This window comes from Sabethes cyaneus, chromosome 1 (assembly GCF_943734655.1).
Source record: "Sabethes cyaneus chromosome 1, idSabCyanKW18_F2, whole genome shotgun sequence".
Lineage (NCBI taxonomy): Eukaryota > Metazoa > Arthropoda > Insecta > Diptera > Culicidae > Sabethes > Sabethes cyaneus.
The window spans coordinates 160,607,231-160,633,506 of NC_071353.1; the positions used below are offsets into that span (position 1 = coordinate 160,607,231).

General features: G+C 40.9%; 1 protein-coding gene across 1 annotated transcript; it reads left to right on the forward strand.

Moving 5' to 3' along the window:
- On the forward strand, positions 1-25,729 carry LOC128732370 (uncharacterized). Its single transcript, XM_053825619.1, is given in 13 exon segments — positions 1-499; positions 11,047-11,119; positions 11,179-11,219; positions 11,287-11,475; positions 11,538-12,558; positions 12,621-12,847; positions 13,411-13,672; positions 13,760-13,945; positions 23,265-23,360; positions 23,445-23,572; positions 23,627-23,686; positions 23,741-24,045; positions 25,352-25,729. Coding segments are annotated over 13 exon segments (3,465 nt in total).
- Positions 25,730-26,276: the final 547 nt, after the last annotated feature.

A 26,276-nucleotide genomic window follows, 5' to 3' on the forward strand; every position in this document is an offset into this window, starting at 1 on the left:
ATGCACCAGCGGCCCAAAGCGGTGCACATCCGAGACGACGAAACCCATTCGGCTAGCCCCGTGGATCTGCGGTCTCGTATGGATGATTCATCGCCACCGCCAACGGAGCACAGCCAGCAACAGAAACCGAGACAGCCCAGACCGTCCACCGACCGTCGTAGTGGCATGCAAAGAACTTCCTCCGGGGTAGTTTCCGTATCCACCGTCAGCAGCAGCACCGGTCGAAGCGTCGACCAGCATCACCACCGACAACAGTCACTTCAGCAACATCAGCAACACCCGCATCCGGGCAGCTATCGTCACACGTCGTCGCACGGAAGAAAGTTGAGTCCCGGAAGTGACGGTGCGGTTAGTTCTTCAACGACTACCACCGCCGGTGGCGGTTCCGGTAGCCATCCGCAAGCCGAAGCGAACTTGGACCGTTCTGCCGTAGCCCTACTGCGGCACAGTTCCTCGGATTCATCGCCATCGGTCGGTGGATTGTCTTCCGGATTGAAAGGTGAGTCAAACCTGAATAAATAATGACGTCCTTGTCGGTGTCGGTTGTCCGATGGTACGTCCTGGTGGAGAGTTCTTTTTTCTCACACATTTGTACCTCCATTTGGTCGATGATCGATCTGAAACTACCATCGTGTAAGAAGAGGGAAACAACATCCAAATGTTCTTCTTTGCCGAAGTCGATGGAAAGTCACTTCCAGCTTCCTCAGTCCACACCGACAGAAAGATAGGATGGACGTGTTTGGAATATTTGCAAGCACATACATACGAGGGGTCTTTGGTCCTCCTTCAAACATGTGTTACACTGAAATCGGTCTGATTAGAATTCTTTGTCCGGTGCTCTTAACTCTCCCCCTCCCACATACTTTGTTCTTCCTCAAGCCGGAGGATTCACACTCACCCAGCTGATAAGGACCTTGTTTCGGTAGCCGATGCTTAGCCTCTCTACAACAGGAAAAGGGTGTTGGTTTTATTTTTCTTTCCCCCGTCCCATCCTGGACAGGGACATGGATGTAAAAGGTGGTAGCCGTTGGACGCTGGATGATGAGCTCGGATTTTCCCCTTCTGCTGACGGCTGACGGAACGCAAAAAGGTACTCTAGCAGCAGCAGAGGGGGGAAATCATACAGGTTAAAATAGTTGCTTATTGATGGGACGATACACGCGTGTGGATGGTAAATTCATTTACAGAACCATAAAATAAGGACTTAACAGCGGCGGCAGCACAGCGTGCGCTGCGACGGGGAAAAGATTCACTCTCCGTTTTCGGGAAAATATTTGCTTAGGATGCCAGGTACGGGATTGGGTTTGTGAGCATGTGTGTTTGAAGAAGATGAGCTAATTTGAAAATTGGCTGTGTTTTTTTGGGTTACTTCCAGGAGAGTTAAGATTTAATTGCAATTTTGATGGAAAAATAAGTGGCTTCGCATAACATTAGCTGAAAATAATATGATTTTTTCTACCTTTCGCATTGCTTAACTAATTATATTTCACTTAGGGATCAAAGATATAGCAATTCTAGACGAAGTAAGCAAACTTCACTGATCACTTTACTGTCCGGCCATAGAGGACACGACACAGTTTAAAAAAATTAGGTGTTTTCATCAAAATCTTGTATTTTTATGCCAAATTTAAACTGTTTCGGAAAACAACTTTATCACGCCTACATACATACGCCTCATAAATATGACATCTTTTAGGACAACTAACATCAAATAGTTGCAACTGTACTTTTATGAAATTTACTCGATTCTCTTTGTTTTATTAGTTGAATCGTTCGACAGTTCTCATTTGTTTACCTTTTAAAACAAAGATGTCATAATTGGTACTCCATAAAATCTTGCAATTTACTATTGTTACATGCTTTCCGAATATTTTTATAAAACTTTGTTTTTGGGAAATCCTAGTGTCCGGCCACAGAGGACTTCCCCATAGACACTAATCTCGTTGGCAACATTTTTCATATCCATCGCCTCTAGAAAAAATACAGTTGATTTTCTATAATCATACATGGATCGCTCTGTGCTTCTGAGCTATTCGTCATTTCGACTAAAGATTGCAAAATTTGCGGGTTCTGCTTTAATGACCAAGGTGTTTAGCGATTCGTCATTCATCTTCTGGTCACTGGGGTAGACGGCCAACATTGTCTACTTTACGGAGCTAACCATGCGCTCCCATGTGCCGCCCATATTGAAAGGCGAACAGTTTCCGGCTAGGCCTCGGTGACTTGCAAAGCAGCGAACAATTTTGTTTACAACCCGCACGAACAAAAAAGATTCACACAGAATCTCCGCGATTGCTCGCATAGTAATCTTGTGAAGAAATTTTGCCTTGCTTATAGAACCAGGATTCTTGTTCAAAAATCCAATAATGGAATCCCTAGGATACGTACAACTCGGTGAAAGAATCACCTTTAGTATGAAATAGTAATTCTGAAAGCAGGAGTCCTGGTGTGTTTGTAACGAAATGTATCGCTCGAATGGTAAGATAGGTCACGAATGCCTCGTACCTTTTAGCGTTACTGCATTTTGATTTCATTACTAATCTGAAATAATTCAGCCAGACCTAGTTGAAAGCTCCACCGGATGAAATATCCGGTGCTGCTTAGGCAGAGGTACTGAGAATTTCCCTTTCACTTTTCGTCCTTCCACTTGCAAAATACCCATTCCGTTAAGGCAGGGCGTCAGCTGGTACGACTCACTAAATTAGATTAACCCTACTTGACCGGTTCTTGGTCGATCACGGTTCCGTGAGAGCATCGTGATTTCGGTTTGAAGTTTTTATCGCTATGCCATCCCCAGCTAGCATTTTCATATGTATAAAAAAGATAAAAATCAGCATTACGTACAGATATACAGGCGTATAATTCGTATTTGATGCGCAAAATTGGCATATCCGTACTATTTTGGAGGCGATATACGTGATAACGAATAATTTTGAACTTTCCGACTATATAAGTATTTATATACGATAATATCCGATTAAGCGCGAGTCGCTCCGTACTACTATACGATTTTACGCTGAAAATCGTATGTATGTCAGTTATTATCATTATATACGATAGAAAATCAACTTGGTCCTACTTTATCCAGCTTTAGTTACGATTTCGAGTTTGTTAGGAGATATTTACGATAATTTACGTACATTGATATACGAGTTGGTGCTCGTCAGCAGCATAAAGCCGGAGTTGCTTGTGCTGTTAGTCGTCTCCATTCAATTCAATCTTGGGCCACTCATCTCTAATTTTCCAGTCGTCTCAGCAGTCGCAAATCACTTTCGACCTAGTCGAGGCATCTTGCACGTTGAGCCCCTCTGTTTCTGATGCCAGTGAAGCTGTTGAGGAGCTCTGTTTTCGTCGCAAAGTCCGCAAAGTACACCTGGCTTCCCGCTTTGAATGAGCTACGAGATCTCCTTATTAGTATTGTTTTCAACGTTCACCAGCGATCCCGAATACACGAAGCCATCTACCACTTCTAGTTCGTCACCGTCAACGGTTACTGTCCGTGGGAGGCGTACAGTTGTTTCCTTTAAGCCTCGATGTATTTGGTCTTTAACACATTTATTTTTAGCCCAAACCTCATAGATTCCGCTTTCAATCTGGCGTTGATTGTGAGATGTCAGATTGTCTGATTGTAGAGTCATCTGCAAAGCCTTCGAGTTGGCTACCCTTGGTGAAAATCGTGGTTCTGATTTCGATGCCCGCTCATCGGATCACCCTCTCAAGAGCGATGTCGAACAGCATGCAACATAAGCAAAGCAAAGCCTGGGTGCTAATTCCGTTATCGAAATTTAACTTTCTGTTTTTTTATACAACAGACTTCGCAACCAGCTGTTAGAATACAGGACAGTGCGGGGTCAGTGCTACGATCCTATTGACTCTAATACGAACATAGGACGACTGGCTTATTAGACCAGCGTCTTACCTCGAGGCCAACTGGGAGACATAAGCCGTCACCTTGACTCAACCCTCGCCGTGTCTCAAAGGGACTCGAGAGTGTCCCCGATGTGCACAAGCTTCCAATGTAGCTCTGATCAATCGCGTCAGTGTATCCGGAAAACCGGGTTCGTGCATTATCTGCCATACTGCCATAGTGGGTTTCGATCGACTGTATCGTATGCTGCTTTGAAATCAATAAATATGTGATGCGTGGACACGTTGTACTCCCGACATTTCTGCAAGATCTGTTGGATGGCAAAAATTTGCTCCGTAGTGGGGCGAGCCCCCATGAAGCCTGCCTGACAATTCCCTACGAAACCTTGTGCTATCGGTGACATCCGGCGTAACGGGATCTAAGAGAGTACCTTGTAGGCGGCGTTTACCAGCGTTATGCCGCGATAGTTACAGCAATCGATCCGATCACCCTTTTTGTAAACGGAATAAACCACTCCTTCCATCCATTCCTCCGGTACCATTTCCTCCTCTCGAATCATGGAAATTACCCAGTGTAGAGTCGTTGCCAGCGTTTCTCGTCCATGTTTATAAAGCGGTCCTTACCAGCGGCTTTGTATGAAGACCTACAACCCGATTTCTCCATCTCTCGTTGAGGTTCGATAAGCAGATCCTCCAACTTGGGTAAAGAGAAACGGTACACATACTTAATAAGCGTTACTTCAATGCCCCTCATTTACCTAATTTTTGGCTCTTTTCCCTTCACGTCTTGTCCCACTCTGTTTGGATACTATAAACACCTTTGTTTCATAACTTTCTTCTACTGTCCCCTTCGCCGATTGTAAAAAAACTGTCGCTGTAACAGAGAACAAAAAATATTTGCAATGAGTCAAAAGTAAGGTGTTCAAACTACTACGCCTCCTTTACAGTTTGACTTCATATTCCAATAGATAAACACATTCTGGAATAAGCAGTTGTTTCATAGCCACGAATTTTCCACAAAACTGACAAAAACCAGTCATCTTAAGAGAGTTCTCGCCCGGTACTTAAGAACTAATTCCTTCATATTTCGATTGCCTTACTTTTCCAAACCCTAGCATGCGCTTTGAAGACTCGTACTGCACTTTCTATTTAAGTGAAACGGGGCCACTACTGACAAGAGGTCTTCAAATATTGGAACTTTTGCACCTAATTGGTTGAAAATGGTTAAAAAATTAGAATTACACTTTTGATACCTCGAAATAGTGGACCCCTTATTCGCCAAGGGGCCTAACAGTTTCAAAAAAAAGTTGTAACAACGGAATAAAAAAAATTTTGTCGGCCATCTTGGATTTGGTCGCCATATTGTATTTTATCAAAAATCGCCGTTTTCACCATGAGCCCCCTAACCAATTTTCATTTTGAAACCACCATTGGAAAGCTGAGAAAAACTGCTACAAGAAACATTCATAAAATTAGGTGTGCAATAGCTTTAACTGAATAAAACAACCAGTTATTTGTAGCAAGGTTTACAATTTTCATATAATTATTGTGATATTTCCAAAATTTGCTATGAAACAAACTACAAACGACGCGGTTTTGTAAAGAGCCTTATCTCTCCTATAAACAAAGTGAAAAAAAATTGACGGCCATGTTTTATTTAGCCGCCATGTTGGATTTTATTCCTCCAACCGATTTTAATTTTAAGACCACCATCGGAAAGCTAAGCAAAAATGCTAATTTTTTCACACACGCGTACTCATTTTAACGAACACGCCGGCGTAGGCATCCTTTTCGGACTCTCGCTCTTATTTATTCATGCACTGCAACGAGTTTTTATGAGTGTTTGAAATGCAGTGCAGTGCACAGCATACACCCGGGCAACATTACAATAGATCAATAATATTGTGGTCAAAGTGATAAGCCCATAAAAAAATAGCTACAGTCGTCACTGCCTTTTGTCGTTCCAGTCCGAGCTGATGATAGCGATTACTACTCGTGACGGCTCGCACTCCCACCCGTGAGTAGAATCGAGGGCGAAAAAGAAGAAGAAGAAGAAGAAGGAAGGAACAAGTAATGCGAAATTTATATTCCAATGCGCCACCAGCCTCACGAGCAGTTGATTCCCCACGAGTTTTTTGACTCGCTAATAAGCTAGGCAGGAGGGAGGCCCTGTAGCCGCAAGGTTACCGAGTCTGCCTTGACAAGCGAGTGGTCATGGGTTCGAATCTTAGTAGAATCAGGCCATTCGATGTTAAGTGACTTAGCATAGGTTTATTCCCAGGCCCCTCCTCATCCTTCCTGCATTCTGCATTTACTAACAATGAAAGCCTCTTGCCAGGGCAAGTTGTAAGAGTGTTACTTGCTTGAGGTGCTAATGTAGCCTCTTGTTCAAGGGTAAATTATAGCTTGTTCCTGGTTCTAGGAACGAGATTGGTGATGCATAAGCACTAAGGAACACATACATACACACATACACACCCTCACTCTGTGCTGAACTCTGCTTTACCGACCATGAAGCCTTTAGCCGGGGCTGGTTATAAGAATGATACATCCTCGAGGTGCGAATGAAGCCTCTTGTCTAAGGACAAATTATAACTAGTCTCCGCACTACCTGACTATAGAGCTAGATTGGTTGAAAAGTAGTAAGAAGCGTAGAGGGAAAAAAGGGGTGAAAACACACCGACACTTTAAGCACGGATAATAGCAGTTCGCTCATTCTGTAGCGATACTGCAATAACAACGAAGTGCGGACCAACACCTGGATAAGATCACAATAGATCAAAATGCTGGTCGTAGTGATAATATCCACACAAAGAGAAAAAAAAGCTAGTCAGAAAGACGATGGGAGGATGTGTGTGTGCGCGAGTGTGTAGGTAGCAGAATATCTGCACATAGCAATGGCAGCTGTTTCTTTTACACCTGCGTGTGCGGTGTAAGCGTTGAATGCTATGTTTCTCATACTGTTTCGCGTGCGAGTAGGCATCTTTGACATCTCGCTCGATTCGCAACATTGATTCACGCTTAATGTGGAATTATTTGAATTTTGGTTACGCTAAACCAAGCGACGGTTTCTGCTATTGCCGATATTTTATTTCGAAGATTTAAATTTTCTCCTGAAAATTTCTTGACGGAATTTAACATTGAGCAGATACCAAGCTCAAGACGCAGTCGGAATTTATTTGGAGAAAATACGTGAGACGTTTTTTCTTGACCGGTTTTGCAGCGTGTGATAGAGCATTATCATGTAACAAAATGACTTTGTGTCGTTTTGTGGTATTTTGGCCGTTTTTCAACCAAAGCTCGATTTAATTTGGATATTTGCTGTCGGTAGCGTTCAGTATGGACGGTTTCGCCAGGTTTGGGTAGCTCAGTAGTAGATTGAGCCCTCTAATCCCACCAAACACAAAGCATTATCTTTTGTTTCAATTAGGCCGTGCATTTGATGTGTTGATGGACGCCAAGGACGCTCAAAATAAATCCACTTTCGATCGCCAATAATAATCCGATGGAGGAAGGATTTATTTTATACCTGGCGAGCAGCATTTCACATGTGATTTTTGGTTTTCCAGTTGTTTTTCGTTCAGCTCAGGCGGAATCCATTCAGACCACTGCGATTTTCCAAGAGCTTGTTCGTGAGACATTTCAATTTTGGCGATTTGGCGTCACAGGCTAAAGTTTTCCTACGATAACAAGTCAAATTTTCTAGAACCGAGGGATCACTGCTGTGATTGCTGTTACAGCTTACTGGTACATCTAAAATGATAACGAGTTCGCCTTAGTTCGCTGATCAATGTACCGCGTCGTAGGGCATAATTCACATAATATATTGGGGAACTGGCTGTTCAGTCTTTAAATGAAGTAGACAAGTTGTTTTCTTTTACGCCAACGTTTCGATCTTATGTTTAGAACTTCTTTAGGGCTTCTAAAATATGTTTTTACTAGTTAATTGTGACCTATCTTGTAATTCGTGCGTGGATTACAAAGTTTTAACTGTCTCTTTTAGCCTATAGTGTTGTCAGTCTTTGGGTTTAGATGCATAATGGGCTGGTAAATGTTGCATAGTCAATATTATTGATGTAATTGATCATATTTGAACTCAATCGTTTGTCTATAATCTTTCAAATAAGTTGATTGTGTTACAATTTCACTTATTTGTAGCACTTTACTGGACACGGTCCAAACTCAAAAACATTTGCTTTCAGGAAACACACAGAAACCCCTCGAATATATATTTTTCCAGGTAGAATAGAAAACATGGAAAGCTTCCCATAGTGTAGTGCGTGGTGGTCACGGTATAAGCAATTAAGCATAGTGCGGGCTAAATGTGATCTCCCCAATAGATTCGCGGTCCGAAATGACTTCTGACAGTAATAAATTCAACCTATAGTTCCCGTCCACCATCCATCAAATCAGTCCGCGGGACGCAGTTTGGCCATCACTGGTGTAGATAATCAAAAAAACAGAATTAACTTAAATTAGGATCAATCACCGTAGACACTCACTGTAGTAGATTTAATTTTGAATTAATTTAATATTTCTACTGACACATTAGTAGGTAGTAAGTAAGTAAGACAGTTTTTTTACATTCAGGGATTTTATTTTTTCTTCAACAAAATTTTGGTCTTGCTATGGGAAGACACTTTACACTCTCACCACCCCTGCAAGCTTCCAAAAATGTCCAAAAATGACTACGAAATAATTTATTCCATCGACCTAAATTTCGTCATTTAATTGTTTTTGGCAGTATCTAAACTGTTACAAAAGTTCATTTCTTATTACTCATTTTATAAAATATCGTTAAAAGTCTCAGAAAACCGTCTTTTTAGCGAATAACTCAACTGCAAATTAAGCTCATAAAACTCCTTTTTTTTCCTTTTTTCCTTTTTTTCGGGTTATCCAACTGGTCGCTTAATAGCGTATAAAACTCTGCGCTGGGCCCTTTTGTGTTGTCAACAAAGTGTGAGGGAGACCTCAAACATCAGTTCTACCTGACGAGACAGGCACTGGCGCCCACTAAAACACAGGTAGAGCCCCAAGCATAGCCGTCACGCCCATACCCACAGGCGGAGGCGTTTCGGCCCTGCGCGGACTCCACGAACTGACTCTAAGATCTCTCTGCCAAAGGCCGGAATGTCATATTTTAAATATAATGATGATGATGACGATGATGATGATAATGATGATGATGAGAAGAAAAATAATAGATCGAATTTGTAAATGTGCTTTGGACTTTTTGTACCACTCGAGTTGCAATATGTGGTATAGTGAAGAAGTGGAGAATTCGTCAGCCCCGCCTGACACCGGTCTTCAACCGCGCGCCCGCTTTCAGTTTTCCAACACAAACAACCACAAATGAACCAATAGGTAAAACAAATTTCGGAGCATTAGTGGTTATCAACTTATCAGGGCAAATTTAATCTTTCATCCCCTTAGTATTCACAGTGCATTCCCACGATACAAAGTAAATTGAGCGCAGCACAAGCTGGACGTTCGCGGTAGTCGACAGAAGCTTCAAAATATAGAGACTCGCCCGCCTTCCAACCCTCGAGACCAAAGTGCTGTAAAGCTCTGGGCTTAAACGTCTCTTTAAGACTCGACCCCTTCCCATCGACAGAGCCCGCGGACGGCCATCAGAGCTCAGGACAGCCACGGGGCCAGTGCAAAAATCCTACTCTATCTAGCAGCACCGCCTAGCCGAAACTCGAACACGCGACACGAATTGACCTAATTTTCCCATCTGCTACCTAAGAAGTGCTATTACCCGTAATCATTACAGAGTGGTCCTTCGGCATCCAATCGGATCTGGTATCCCGCTTACATCCCCTTACTAACCCTAAGCCCCCGACCAACTCAATCAATCCGACATTTTTCGGAGATATTTGTGACAGTTGTGATAAATAAGGATGAATCCCAGAAAACTTCATCTATTGTCAGAGATCCCCATACTGGCCTTATTCTTAAGCGGAATAAAAGCACTTTCTGAACAACGCAACAATCACATTTGGTAAATTTTTACCCCGAGTCCCACTTGAAATCACAAAAGTATTTTGATATATACCCACATTCAGAAGTAAACGTGACCGCTGTTCATTTACTGATTAGTTAAAAAGCCCTACACCACGACAAGGTTCAGTTTTATCGTAGGGGCAAATTAAGCTCATAAAACTCTTAACAATAATTTTGCAATGTAGATACTTTTACTATGCTGTTGATGGGAATCGCTTGTTTGTCTAGTGTGGTCGTGAGGAGGTAAATTTTTCTGTTCTGGCGGTTTTCAGCATAGGTAGAGCAGAGTACACTTCGAATGGAATTGTTGATCCAACTTGTCGAATGCTCATTCTGGTGATATTTCCACGGCACAATAAAGCCCGAAGTATGTACTTCCGTACATGTTCCTCCTCGTTTCGGCCCAACTAAAACCATCGTACACATACCTCCTAGTACCATCGAAAGCCATCTAATTAATTCAAATTGTTGATTTTGATAATCGCAAATTTACTCAGTAACTACTGTACGCTGCTGTGTACTGCAACTGTAGATGATTTTCCCTTTTTCCCATCGGCCGAAGGCCGAAACAGGTTCGTTCGTTCGTTCATCATTGCAAACTACGAGGAAATTGTTGTAGGTAGCGACTCTGTTTGCCATTTGCCGCTCCGTGTGCTTATTATTGCTGTGTTTATCTGTTTCGGGAAAATTTTGCATCCCGAAACCACTCACTCGAGCCCGGTCGGCTAGGACTCGAGATCTGCTCTGGTTGATAGCGGTGTGGCACGCCGGAGTTTTCGAAAACGGTGAAATATTGTTTGCGCACTCGACTTTCAAAAACCCGTCGTCCCGTCCCGTCCGATCCGATCCGCCGTCCGACACAGGTGTGGTGTGGTGAAACGATGTAACTTTTCCTCTTGCTCTCCCTGCTTGGTGCGGTGCGGTTTTCCTGCGACGTTGTTTGCTTTGGCACGTGATCCGTCGTCGTCGTCGTCGTCGTCGTCATCGCCATCCTGGCGAAACATGATTTTAATTAGTTGATTCTCAGTGCCGTTGTTTTTTCCGAAGAGTCGTTGCTGGAAGTTGTGAATTGGAACCATTGGAATTTGGTCACTGAAAAAGTTGAACCGCAGAATTTTTGTTTAAATTCTATATGATCAACGGGGTTTTTTGTTTTTGTGATTGTTTTCACAGAGTCTAGCAAGTGTCCAACGCCAGGCTGTGTAGGGCTTGGTCACGTCACCGGACTTTATTCCCATCACCGAAGGTGAGTTTTGAATCAGAGAAGTTTCTAGACTTGCTTTCTAATTGTTTTGACTTTCACAGCTTATCTGGATGCCCTCGAAGAGATAAGGTCTCTTCTGAACGTAAGTAATAATTTGAACATACAACTTAAGAAGCGTGGATAAGCTTGTGTATCTTTTCTTTACTCAGTACTTGCCCTCCACGAAACGATTCTAAAATGTCCAACCCCCGGTTGTAACGGTAGAGGTCACGTCAGTGCCGGCCGTAACTCGCACCGTAGTCTCTCCGGTTGTCCGAAAGCGGCCGCCAGTAAGGCTGCTGCCCGTGAACTCAAGTACCAGAATGGATTGCTCTTCCGACAGAAGCTTCACTCTGCAGGTAACTTTGCACTTCAAGAATTTTTCGGCTCAAGACTTAAATAACCAAGTTTACAATTTCAGTCCTAAACTATCAACAGTTGAACGAATACAGGTCATCACTGATCAGCCAGACGCAGCACAGTCGCAGTTTGTCCCCGATCGATCTTCGACCGGAACAATTTTCACCCGTAGACAACAGTACAGTTGACGAAGAGCCCGAAAACCTTAAGACCACCGATCGGCGACCAGACGAACCTACCGAATCTGGACGTAGCGAACCAGAATCGGCCAAAGAACTTAATCCGGTTATTAAGACCGAAAAACCAGACTTCGACGGTGAACTTTCCTCCGGAAACGATCGACCGAACATGTTGGACGCTAGCATGAGCTACGATCGTCAGGTGGACTACCGCTACAGTCACCAACAGCATCAACAGTATACGAGCAGCAGTCACATGGGTGGCTCCGCAACGGCAGCATCCGTAGGCTACGAATTCGCCGGCTACCCGAGCCGACCGTACGATACGGGAGCCTTCGAACGATACGATCCACGGTACGGTGCTGCACCGTACGTCGATCCCCAGATGATGGAAGACTACAGTTCACCGTCCTCGGCGGTGGGGTTTCAACAGGCGCAAGGTCACACATCGACAACCGTTGGCCTTGCGCCGGGGCAGCCCTCCACACCGACTACTCCGGTGCTCAAGTTGGAACCGGACGAGAACAGCAGCTCGACTGGACCGCTCTGTCCACGGCCACTGTATCATCCCACCAGCAGCACCAGTATCAACAGCAACTCTACCAGCAGCAACAGCAGCAGCAGCAATATTGGTGGTACGGTAGTTGTTCAGAAAGCGACTCATCAGCAACCGTCTTCAGCAATCAATTTGAGTGTCAAGATCAGTTCGGAAATGGATTTAGTCGGCACTACCAGGGGCAGCAGTAGATCACCGGCCGTTGGTGATCGTGCACCAGTGATGGACCTGTCCGGAGCAAGCGTCTCTTCCTCAGGTGCTAATCGACAGGAACAAAGCGCCGCTTCTAAAGTAACCAGTCCGCAACGGCAAACGCTGGATTTGAGTGTCGGTCGACTTCCCAACAGGTCAGTCTTCCATCCAATTCAATTTATTCCTAAACCAAGATTGGATTTCTCAACTTCCACAGCACCGTCAGCCCACGGGCCAATCAACGAGCTTCAACAACCGGGTCACCGGTTCCCAAGTCCCCCCAAAACGAACCGATGGATTTCAGTGGACCCGCAACCCGACCGACCGCCGGACTGGGCTTTGGCTTTATGGCTCCACCGCCGGTTGCTATGGGCTACAGTCGAGATTCCACCCCGGACAGTGCTTCCTCGCATTACATCTCCGACGGCTATCGAGATCATAGTGGTAAGCATCCAACCAACCATTCAACATCCACAGCACAGCAGCACAGTAGGGAAGCATTAAAATTATTACCTTTCCTTCCTGTCGCCGCACTGGTTGAGCGACTCTCACACATCAAAAGGCATCAAAGCGAAAAATCGCATCCAACGAACTGGGCAGAGTAGAGAATGTCCATCAAAGAGTGATGATTATTACTAGCCAGGTGGAAATCCTTCCCATTCTCCGGTCAGCACCAGCACGGCATAGTTAATGGTCCCAAACGAGCTGGTCAAGATGAAAAAGAATGCATATTTTTCCTGTTTTAAAATATTTCTACCCTCCCACCGTCCGTCCGTCCGTCCATCCATCCATCCGGTCATACCGAACAGTTAAATACAATGCGACAAAAGAATTTCCCTTCGGCTAATAACGGGAAAACGCTTTGCGAGCCTTTTATGTCACACCGACCGAACCGACCGGAGGGAGGATCAAAAATCTAAGGAATTTTTCTGCCACCTGCGGTGGAACCGGCCAGAAACCGGACAAGATTTCTAATTATGTATCTTTTTTCCCGACTTGGACTTCAGCTTACTCATCATCGGGTGGCTACGGAATGGCTGCTATGGAGTATGTGGCCAGCTCCGGTTACCCGGGATACGGTCCACCGGGACCGTATCAAAGCTGCAGCCCGTACGGAGCACCTCCACCACCATCGAGTCACCATCACCATCACCACCACCACCATCATCTGTATCCATCTTCGGGAGCGTACGGCACTGCAACTGGTCACCACTATTCGATGCCACCACCCAGCCACATTCCGTCGCAGGATCGACTGTTGAGTGATGGGTAAGTGTTCAGGTTTTCCCTCCCCTTTCCGCTTCAAAAAAAAAGCGAGACGTGTGTATGCGTAAGGATTGACGGTTACACTTTCAGCCTGGCCGGGCTGAGCAGAACCTATCAGCATGTCAGCTCGCAGGAGCTGCGCTGTCCGACGGCCGGCTGTGACGGATCGGGACATGCCACCGGCAACTATTCGTCCCATCGAAGTTTGTCCGGCTGTCCGCGGGCTACGAAGCCGAAAAACAAACCACGCGATGGCTCCGAGGCGGAACCGTTGAGGTAAGTTTTGAAGCTAGACACCTTCCGGTATTGAAATGCAAATGAAGATTGGAAATTTGAAATTGATTAATGAAAACTTGAAAATAGCACTCATAAAATGGAACAACCGGTAATTAGAAAATTATGAGATTCATTAGAAATGTAAAGGCTCAAATAGAGTCAATAATAAAAACAAATGTGATAAATAGGCAAAATTTAAGACAAAGTGGATTTATTTTGTTGCTTTTGCTGCACTAAAACTGCTCAGAAACTGCTTTCGAATTGCTTTGGTGCAGCCCTCAAACTGCTCTAAATCTGCATTGGAGTTATTCTGAAACTGCTAGGAAAATTTTGTAAAACCACTCTGAAACTACACGCAAAGTACTCTGAAATTGGTCTGAAACTGCTTTCAAATTGCACTGAAATACCTCAGAAAATATTTTAAAATTGCTTAGAACCAGTTCGGAAACCTGTCTTGAAAATACTCTGATACTTTTCTCAAGCTGTTCTGAAAGTACTCGGACAATTTTATGAAACAACCGAGAAACTGTTTCGAAGTTCGTCCGAAATTGCTTTTAAATTGCACTAAAGCAGCTTTGAAACGCTTTCGAAACTTCTCCCGGTGTATTGGTTAGCATTCACACCTCTCACGCCGAGGGCCCGGGTTCAAATCCCAACCCCGCAGAAGTCACGATTGACTTAAACGTGTTAAACTGACTATTATCTAACAAAAAAACTTATCTTCTTTGCCCTGAAACTGTTTAGAAAATCTGATAAGAGATTGGCCCGAAAATGCTTAAAAATTGCTCAGAAACTGAGAGACTTGTCTGAAACTTTTCTGAATCAGGTTTGAAATTAATCTGAAGTTGCCCTGAAACTACTTAAAAACTGCTCAGAAAAGGTTTCAATACTGCCGTGAAACTGCTCTGAAATTTCCCTGAAAGTAACTGAAACTGCTATGAGACATTATCGAAATTGCTCTGAAACTGCTCAGAACATGCACTTAAACTACTCCAAAACTGCACAGAAAAAAACTGCTCTAAAAGTGCACTGACACTGCTCTGCAACTTATTTGCAGCAAACCCTGAAACTACCAAGAAACTACTCTGAATGTTGTCTGAAAACGCTTGAGAACTGCTCTAAACTGCCCAGAACCTGTCCAGAAAATGCCCTGGAAATACTTGGAACTATTCAGAAAGCGCTCTGAATCAGAAACTGCTCAAAGCCTACACTGAAACTCTTTTGAAACCGTTAAGAAATTCCTTTAAATTTGCTCTAAAATTATTTAGAAACTTTACCAAAACTGTTCTTAAACTGCTGTAAAACTGCATTGAAACTGTTCAGGAACTAATATGCGACCTATCCGAAACTGCTCTGAAACTCCTGAGGTTGCATTGATTCAAGACTGATTTGAAATTGCTCTGAAAGTATTTAGAAATTGTTAAAAAAATCAAAAGTTGCTCAACTGTGAAACTGTTTTGAAACCGCTCAGAAACTACTTTGAAAATTTTACGAAACAACCCTGAAAGTGCCCAGAAACGGCACTGAAATTTGTCGGAAACTGCTGTACAATTATTCTAAAACTTTTGAGAAACCTTACCAAAACCACTACTCTTAAACAGCAATGAAACTGTTCAATTGGTTTGAAAATACCGAAACTGCTATGATACTTGTCCGTAACCGCTATAAAACTTCTCTGAAGTTGTTTTAAGACTGCTTTGAAGTTGCTCGGAAATTATTCAGAAAAATGCTTTAAAACTGCCCTGAAACTGTTCGAAAAATGTCCTGAAAATACTTCCCAAGTAACAATTGGGGTTCTATTACACTCTTATGATGGCATTTAAGACTAAAATTGGTCATAAAAACCACCATAAGAGTACAATAAAACTCACATTGTTGCTTGGGTTGGAACTATTCAGAAGGCGCTCTGAGTCAGAAACTGCTCAAATCCTACACTGAAACTCTTTTGAAACCGTTAAGAAACTACTTTAAATTTGCTCTAAAATTATTCAGAAACTTTACCAAAACTGTTTTTAAACTGCTGCAAAACTGCATTGAAACTGTTCAGGAACTGATATGCGACTTGTCCGAAACTGCTTTGAAACTCCTCTGAAGTTGCTCTGAAATTATTCTGAAAATGCTTTAAAACTGCCCTCAAACTGTTCAAAATATGTCCTGAAAATACCTGGAACTATCCAGAAAACGCTCTGAGTCATGTCCAATATCAGCTCAGAAACTCCTTTGAAGTTGCTTTAAAACTACTTTGAAACTGTTCAAAAATTGTTAAAAGTACGGAAGCTGCCTTCAAACTGCTTCAAAATTCCTGTGAAACTGTTCTAAAACTGTCCAAAAACTAACTTCTTCAGAACTGGTTTTACGCAGCTGCTTTGAAATTTTACAGCAGTTGCTCTGAAATTTTAAATGTTTTAAATTTGCTCTAAAACTACTCTGAATCTGAAATGAAACTACTCGGACAATGCTTAGTGAATGTTATGAAGCTGTTTTGAGGATGTTGCTTTTAAAATGTTTAGCCCAAGTAACAATTTGGGTTTTATTGCACTCTTAAGATGGCATTTAAGACCAAAATTGATCTTGAAGACCACCATAAGAGTACAATAAAACTCGAGTTGTTGCTTGGGAGATAACATAAAAAAGTCAAAATTAAAAAAAAATCAGAAAAGCTGAAAACTGGAATTGTAACCAATTAAAAAAAAGCAAATAAGAATAGCATAGGAAAACTAAAACAGCTACACATTCAAAGAAAGTGAAGAATAAACAGCAATACATACCACGAGTGAGAGAGAGAAGGACTGAGAGAACGAGAGACAGACAGAAAGAGAAAACGAGAGAGAGACCGAGAGAAATGAACAATCAAGACCGAAAGAAGAGAAAAAGTAAGACCAAAGAGAAAACTCAAGACCGAAAAAAGTAAAATCTAGACTGAAGAGAAAAATTAGGAACGAAAAAAGACAAAAAACAAGGTCGAAAAACTAGAGAAACAAGATTAAAAGATAAAAATCATGACTGAAAAAAAATCAAGTCCAAGAGAGGAGAAAAAAATCTAGACGGAAAGGTAAGAAAAATTAAGACCGTGTGAAGAGTGTGAATCAAGCACGATCACAAGAGGAAAATCACGACCGGGAGAAAAAAAAATAATACGAAAAGAGAAAAACCAAAAGCAATAAAAAACAAGAATCACGACCGAGAAAATTGAAAACTTAAACCGACAGAAGACAACAAGCGAACAAAACAACAAGACGAAGGAACGAGAAAAATTAGGAACGAGAAGAGAAGCAACAAAGCCGAAAAACGAGAAAAACAAGAAGCAACGAGATTGAAAGAAGGTAAAAATCAAGTTTGAAAAAAAATCAAAACCGTGCAAAGAAAAAAATCCAGACGGAAAGATAAGAAAAATTATGACCGTGTGAAGACAAAAATTAAACACCAGAAAAGAGAAAAATCACGTCTGAGAGAATAAATTAAGACGAAAAGAAGAAAAAGACTAAAACCAGTATAACAACATAAAAAAATCAAGATCGAGAAGAGTCAAATTGAATGTAAAGAAAGAGGAACAACAGGACGAAGGAACGAGAAAAATTAGGAACGAAAAAGAGAAAAAACAAGGTCGAAAAACTAGAGAAAGAAGAGTAAAAGATAAAAATCACGACTGAAAAAAAAATCAAGACGGAAAGGTAAGAAAAATCAAGACCGTGTGAAGAGTGTGAATCAAGCACGAGACAAGAGGAAAATCACGACCGGAAGAAAAAAAATAAAACGAAAAGAAGAGAAAAACTAAGAGCAATAAAAAAAAAGAATCAAGAGAATTGAAAATTTAAACCGACAGAAAACAGTGGATCAACACAAGACGAAGGAAAAGGAAAAATTAAGAACGAGAGAAGAGAAAAAACAAGACCGAAAAAAGAGAAAAACAAGATTAAAAGCAGATGAAAATCAAGTCTGAAAAAATCGAAACTGCAAAAAAAAATCCTAACGGAAAGATATGAAAAATTAAAAGAATAAGAGAAAAATTAAGAACGAAAAAAGAGAAAAAACAAGGTCGAAAAACTAGAGAAACAAGATTAAAAGATAAAAAACACGACTGAAAAAAATCAAGTCCGAGAAAAGAGAAAAAAATCAAAAATCAAGACCGAGAAAATTGAAAATTTAAACCGACAGAAAACAACAGGAACAACACAACAAGAGGAAGGAAAGAGAAAAATTAAGAACGAGAAAAGAGAAAAAACAAAGCCGAAAAACGAGAAAAACAAGAGTAAAAGAAGATAAAAATCAAGTCTGAAATAAAAATCAAAACAGTGCAAAGAAAAAAATCCAGATGGAAAGATAAGAAAAATTATGACCGTGTGAAGGACAAAAAGCATAGTAAATGACCCTTTGGGTTAAAACCACTCTAAACAAAATAAGCACCAGAAAAGAGAAAAATCACGACCGAGAGAAAAAAAGACGAAAAGAAGAAAAAGACTAAAACCAATATAACAATATAAAAAATCAAAACCGAGAAAAGAGTAAAATTAAACCTAAAGAAAGAGAAACAACAGGACGAAGGGAAGAGAAAAATTAGGAACGAGAGAAGAGAAAAACGAAGACTGAGAGAAAAGTGAAGACTGCGGGAAGAGAGAAATCAAGACCGAGAAAAGCGGAAAATTAAGCCGAAAGAAGAGAAACAAGGGAACAAAATGAAGGGAAGAGAAAAACTAGAAATGAGAGAAGAAAAAAATAATGACCGAGAAAAAAATTTAGACCGAAAGAAAATAATTCAGACCTAAAGAAAAGGAAAGCAAGATAAAAGATAAAAATCAAGGCAGAAAAAAATTTAGTCCAATAGAAAAGAAAAGTTAAGACCAAGCAAAGAGAAAAATCAAAATCGCGCAAAGAAAAAAATCAAGACGGAAAGATAAAAAAGGAAGACCGTGGGAGGAAAAAAAGTCAAGAAAAGGGAATAATCAAGACCGAGAGAAAAAATTAATACGAAAAGAAGAGAAAAACTAAGACCAATCAAAAACAAAAATCAAGACCTACAAAAAGAAAAAGTAAAATCGAAAAAACATAAAAATCAAGACAAAAAAAGAGAAAAATCAGGAACGAGATAAGAGCAAAATCAAGACAAAGGAAAGATAAAAATCAGGAACGAGACAAAAGCAAAATCAAGACTACAAGAGAAAACCATAACCGCGATAAGAGAAAGAGAGATAATAAAGACCGGGAAAAGAGGACGAAGAGAAGCAAGAGAACGAAGGGAAGACAAAAATTAGAAACGAGAGAAGAGAAAAATCAACACTGAAAGAAGAGAAAAAATAAGACCGTGGGAAGAGAGAAATCACGACGGAAAGATGAGGAAAACCCAGACCAAAAGAAGACAAACATTACAACCGAGAAAAAAAATTAAGACCGAAAGAAGATTCAAACTAAAAGAGGATAAAAATCAAGACCAAGGAAAAGCAAAAATTAAGATCGAGAAAGAAGAAAAATAAAGACCGAAACATAAAACTCAAGGCCAAGAAAATAGAAAAATCCAAAACGAGAGAAAAGAAAAATCAAAACTGAAAGAATAAAAATCAAGACCAAGAAAAGAGAACAATTAAGATCGACAGAATAGAAAAATCAGCACGAAAGGAAGAAAAAAATCAGGAACGAGAGAAGAGCAAAATCGAGACTGAAAGAAGTGAGAAATCAAGACCGAAAAGAGGAAAACAAGATTAAGGGAAATGAAAAATCAAGACAAAAAGAAGAGAAACACCGCAGAAAGAAAGAAATCAGAAGTTATGATTCAGAACCGAGGAAAGACAAAATTAAACCAAAAGAAGAAAATTTATGACCGAAGGAAAAGGGAGAAATCACGACGGAAAGAGAAAAATCAAGACCGAGGGAAGACAGAAATTAAGCCCGAGAAAAAAATTAAGACCGAAAGAAAAAGATCAAGTTAGATAAGAGAAAAATGAAGATCGCGAAAAGAGAAGAATCAACGCCACAAGAAGAGAAAAATTAGCAGTAAGAAAGCAGAAAAATTAATACCGTGAGAAAAGAAAAATCCAGACCGAAAGAAGGCGAAAGTCGAGGCCGAGAGAAGGCAAATATCAAGACCCTGAAAAGAGAAAAATCAAGACCAAAAGTAAAGAAAAATCAAGTGCGAGGGAAGACAAAACTCAAATCCGAAAAAAGAAAAATCCAAAACGAGAGAAAAGAAAAATTAAAACTGAGAGGGGATAAAAATCAAGAACAAGAAAAGAGAAAAATTAACAAAAATCGACAGAGCAGAAAAATCAGGATGAAGGAAAGAGAAAAACGAGAGAAGAACAAAATCGAGACTGAAAGAAGAGAGAAATCAAGACCGAAAAGAAGAAAACAAGATTAAGAGAAATGATATATCAAGACAAAAAGAAGAGAAACACCGCAGAAAGAAAGAAATCAGAACCGGGAAAAGAGGAAAATTTAACTGAAAGAAAAGGAACATCAGGACGAAGGGAAGAGAAAATTCATGACTGAAAGAAAGAAATTTGAGACCGAAGGAAGGGACAAAATCACGATGGAAAGAAGAGAAAAATCAAGACCGAGGGAAGACAGAGATTAAGCCCGAGAAAAAAAATTAAGACCGAAAGAAAAAGATCAAGTCAGATAAGAGAAAAATCAAGATCAAGAAAAGAGAAGAATCAACGCCACAAGAAGAGAAAAATCAGCACTAAGAAAACAGCAAAATTAATACCGTAAGAAAAGAAAAATCCAGACCGAACGAGTACGAAAGTCGAGGCCGAGAGAAGCCAAAAAAAGAAAAATCCAGAACGAGAAAAGAAAAATCAAAACTGAGAGAGGATAAAAATTCAGATCAAGAAAAGAGAAAAATCAAGATCGACAGAACAGAAAAATCAGGATGAAGGGAAGAGAACAATCAGGAACGAGAGAAGAGCGAAATCGAGACTGAAAGAAGAGAAACCGAGACCGAAAAGAGGAAAACAAGATTAAGAGAAACGAAAAATCAAGACAAAAAGAAGAGAAACACCGCAGAAAAAAAGAAATCAGAACCGAGAAAAGAAAAAATTAAACCGAAAGAAGAGGAACATCAAGACGAAGGGAGAAGAAAAATCAGGACTGAAAGAAGAAAAGAGAAGAATCAACGCCAAGAAAAGAGAAGAATCAACGCCACAAGAAGAGAAAAATCAGCAATAAAAAAAAAGAAAAATTAAAACGGTAAGAAAAGAAATATACAGACCTAAAGAAGACGAAAATCGAGGCCGAGAGAAGGCAAATATCGAGACCCTGAAAAGAGAAAAATCAAGTCCCAGGGAAGACAAAACTCAAATCCGAAAAAAAAGAAAAATCTAGAACGAGAGAAAAGAAAACTCAAAACTGAGAGAGGATAAAAATCAAGACCAAGAAAAGAGAAAAAATAATATCGACAGAACAAAAAAATCAGGACTAAGGGAAGAGAAAACCCTGGAACGAGAGAAGAGCAAAATCGAGACTGAAAGAAGCAAGAAATCGAGACCGAAAGGAGGAAAACTAGATTAAGAGAAACGAAAAATCAAGCCAAAAAGAAGGGAAACACCGCAGAAAGAAAGAAATCCGAACCGAGAAAAGAGAAAAATTAAACCGAAATAAGAGGAACATCAGGACGAAGGGTAGGACTGAAAGAAGAAATATTAAGATTAAGAAGGAAGGGAGAAATCACGACGGAAGAAAGAGAAAGATCCAGAAGAAAAGTAGAGCAAAATCATGACCGAGAAAAAAAATAGACCGAGGAACCAAGGAATCAAGAAAGATAGAAATTGAGCCCGAGAAAAAACATTAAGGCCGAAAGAAAAAGATCAAGTCAGAGAGAAGAGAAAAATCAAGATTGAGAAAAGAGAAGAATCAACGCCACAAGAAGAGAAAAATCAGTAGTAAAAAAACAGAAAAATTAATACCGTAAGAAAAGAAAAATCCAGACCGAAAGAAGACGAAAGTCGAGGCCGAGAGAACGCAAATATCAAGATCCTGAAAAGAGAAAAATTAAGACCGAAAGAGGAAAATCAAGACCAAAAGTAAAGAAAAATCAAGACCGAGGGAAGACAAAACTCAAATCCACAAAAAAAGAAAAATCTAGAACTTTGAGATAAAAAAATCAAGCCCGAATGAAGAGAAAAACCAAGAATGCAAAAAAATAAGACTAAGGGAAAAACATCGAGTAAGTGATCGAGACCGAAAAAAAAGATACACACAGAAGAATAAAATCCAAATTCAACAGAGAACAAAATTAGAAATATATTAAAATACACTGGTCGCTTTTTACCCGACTATTTTTACGCGAATTTCGGAATTTACGCGGTTTTTAACGCGAATTTCGGAATTTACGTGATTTTTTTACGTGAATTTCGAAATTTACGCGGTTTTTTACGCGAATTTCGGAATCTACGTGGTTTTTTAAAGCGAATTTCGGAATTTACGCGGTTTTTTACGCGATTTTCGGAATTTACGCGGTTTTGATTTACGCGGGACGTATCCTTCGCGTAAAAAGCGACTTGAGTGTAATGCATTAGGACTGCAAGAAAAAAAAATCAGGAACGCAAAGCAAATTAAAGCAAAACCGCATAGAAGCATAGCACAAAAGCACAAAAATGTAATTGTAGAACGTAAAACTTAACAGAAAAACAGTGAAAGAAAATATCAAACTAAAGGCAAATCAACACAAGCAAAAAACAGAAAATGTTGAAAGGAAAACGCCGAAAAAACAGCAACTAAAAAGCAGAACTGCTGGCAATAAAAAATGCACAAACTAGAAAAACAAAAACAAAAAATAAAAATTATAGCAAAATAGCAGAATAACAAATGTGATATGTGATGTAATTTTTCGTGACTTTTGTGGTTTTGGAATTTGAAGCCAAACCCTCCGCGTGGTGAGTGGCGTTACACCGACGAGGAGGGGAGACGTTGATTGACCGCCGTTTTGAGGTACGCGGAACGTATCCTTCGCGTAAAATGTGAAGTAAAAGTGATGTAGTAGTAAATAAAGTCAACAATTCGACAAATCGCACAAAAAGAAAATTTGGAAACAACAAAAATCAGAATAACGTGAACCAGAAATAGAGTAAAGAAAGTGAATAGAATAAATTGGAACAAGAAAAAGCCTGAAAGCAGGGATAAAAATAAAGGTGTAAAAATGAAATAAAAAATCAATAAAGGCAATCAAAAAATAAATAGACAAAAAAGTCATACAATTGCAAAAATACGCTAAAGTTAAAAAAAAATTAAATTGACAAGTAGAAACAAGGTAAAATATAAAAGCCAAAATTTGCTTCAGCAGACAAGTAGGAAATTGACGACAGAAAACAAAAGAATTAAGTTGAATAAGCAGTTATTTCTAGCGTAAAATCTTGTCTTTCAGATGTCCAATCCCTGGCTGCGACGGTTCCGGACATTCCACGGGTAAATTCCTTTCTCATCGTAGGTGAGCATACTACTACCTTTCTCACACGGATGTCATTCGAATTGTATTCGAAACTCATCTTATGATCCTCATCCATCATTTCAGTGCATCCGGGTGTCCAATTGCCAGCCGCAACCGGTTGAGAATCATCGACAGTGGCGGTACCAATATCGGAGGAATGAAATTCGGCAGCGATTCCGGATACTCCACAGATGGTTGTGAAAGTAAGCGGAGTAATTTTGATCAGAACCTGAACTCAACCGAACTGACAATTTCCTCTTTTTCAGCTTCCAAGAAAATACGTTTCTCTGAGGAGGGATCCGACAGAATTTCCAGAAACTATAACGGTAAATGGTTAATCAGGTTTTTAATGTTTAAATGACATTGTTTCATCTCTATAGTCATTAACGAGCTGGTCAGTTCCAATGACACGCGAAGCAGCGAAGCCAGCAACCACTCCGTGGCTGATTTGGTTGACGGTTACGGAAGCCAGCAGGAATCCTACTCTAGCGAACACAAACCATCGCTGTCGTCGACAGGCGACCAGCAGCCAACAGCCAGCACCACTACGGGTGGTGAGGATCTTCTCTCGCTGGAAGCGGAAATCTCCGAACTGCAGCGCGAGAACGCTCGAGTCGAGTCGCAGATGCTGCGACTCAAGACGGACATCAACGCCATGGAATCGCAGCTAAGTAGCGCCGATCGGGTACGTAGAGCCAGGTTGGTTGACGACTTCCTCCTCCTTCCCATGTTTCCGTTTATTATGTACAACTCTTGTAAAGCACTTCCGGCTGTACTTCCCGCATGACAGCCCACAGCCCCAGGAAGCCGGGAAGCGGGGGGAGATAATCGCTTCTAATCTTGTTTTGGTTGACCCGAAACTACCCGGTCCACATTAGGCGGCAGCCAGCCAGCCGAGGGAAAAAAATCCCAACTTCAAACTGCCGTAACGGCAAATCAAATTCAATAAAGTCATAAAAAAGCATAAAATAACAAAACTCATCGAGATACGATCGGTCGTAAATTGTCTGCCTGCGTTGTTGCTAGAGGAAGGGTGGTCTGGCCATCAGGAACTGACTTTCACTGTTATCCGGCTACCGAACAAGCCAAGGGGGAGCCCGACGGAACGTCCAGAATTATGATGTTTTTCCTGCTCGTCGTTTGTTGTTTTTTTTTCGCTCGTTGGAGAGTGACCCTTTCTTCCACCCCACGTTGTTTTGTTGAAGGTTTTTTTCTTCTCTGGGTATCCCTTCGGCCCAGACCGGAACTATCACGCTACGCCTTAACCGTTCAAGATAGTATCAATAAACACGGGCGGAAATTTGTATCAGCACCGTTCCGTTGCACACGTACGTTCTTTCAAGGGTGCGTAGGAGTGGGAAATGGTCGCAATAAAACGATTATGATAATGTCAGCTGCTTTCTTTATTTTCGCTTTCGGTTTGCTTTGCAGTTGCAAAACAATTTATTTTTGGTCAATTTTAACTGAGCTGCAGAAAATTTCCGAGCGAGTGTTCTTTATAGATGTCGTCCCCCTTGTTTGATACTCGTCAAACTTTGTCGGTAAACCACGATTGTAACCTTGCGACTTTGCCATGATTGAAGACCCGCGCAACCAATAGAAACTTCCAAATTAGATTAACTCCCTTTCGCCAGTGAATCGCCAGGTACAACCTCGCGGAATGATTTGTTTCCTAATTTTTGGTTCACCCCCCCTTCGCAGGATTTCTGGTTCGGTGTTTTGTTTATTGAGTCGTCAAGGTAATTGTCATGCAATTAGCCGATTCATCATTCCATTTCCGACCCGGGGTGTAACCGAAATCGTTGCAACCATCACAACGTTACTTGTAACTTTCGCTTCATTCCGCGCGCGGGTCGAAGTCGAAGCAATGACGTGTGTAACCTCAATTTAGCAGTCATTTTTTTCGCTTTAATTTTCCTAAACATTCCAAATCTTGCCAACAGGATTGAGTTGGTTGTCTTTAACATTTGTATGTCTTTTCTTTTTTGTAGAAAACTCCAGCTGTCCGTGACAACGATGTAGGTGAATATTATGGCGGTCAGACAACTAGTACTGCTTCTACTACTACGCCTAACGGTGACATCGTCTGCTCACAAACATCATCGGAGCAGGCCAGTACGCTGATGAACAACAATAGCACCATTTGTAAAAATCAAAACAATCAACCGGAAACCGTTCAACTGGATCAGTACTACTCGAAACTACAACCATCCTCGTCCAGCCAGCAATATTACACCTCCACCGGACACGGTGGCTATCTGGACGCTGCTAGCGTCCCGCACTACGGAATCGAACAGCAATCGCTCGACAGCCGATCCCGTTACTACGAGTACGGTTCGGCTTTGACTGCTACGGCGGCACCGATTTAAGATCGATGCGAGTTCCAACAGAAAACAAACTATAAAATGACATTCATGTATAACGAATTTTAAACTTGACAACCACTGCTTCTCTAACACTTTTAATTTCATTAATCGCTCGAATCGCTCACTTACATATCAAAGTAGGACAAATCAAGCAAAGCGACGGTTCTGTGTCCGGGAAAAGTTTCTCGTTGAAAAGGTTGGAAATCGCTATGCTGCTGTAATTACTACCTACACACCTACTTCGTATCGATTTTATCCTGCAATAAATCCGTAAAGCATCTGTAAATTGTGACGATAAAACCTTTCAGCAAAAAAAAAGACTATGAACTATCAATAAATTCTGTGTAGAATCTTTGAATTTTACTTCACTGTGTTTGTTTCTCTTTCTACGTTCCTATTAGGAATTAGCATTAACAAACGGTCAGCCTAATTTAACAATCATTTGAAAATTAGGTTTTTATATCACAGGGTACCATAACAGTTGAAAATGTAGCTTTGAACCACTCAAAGCTTCACTCTCCTATAGAACATCATCTAGTGACCTCTTTGG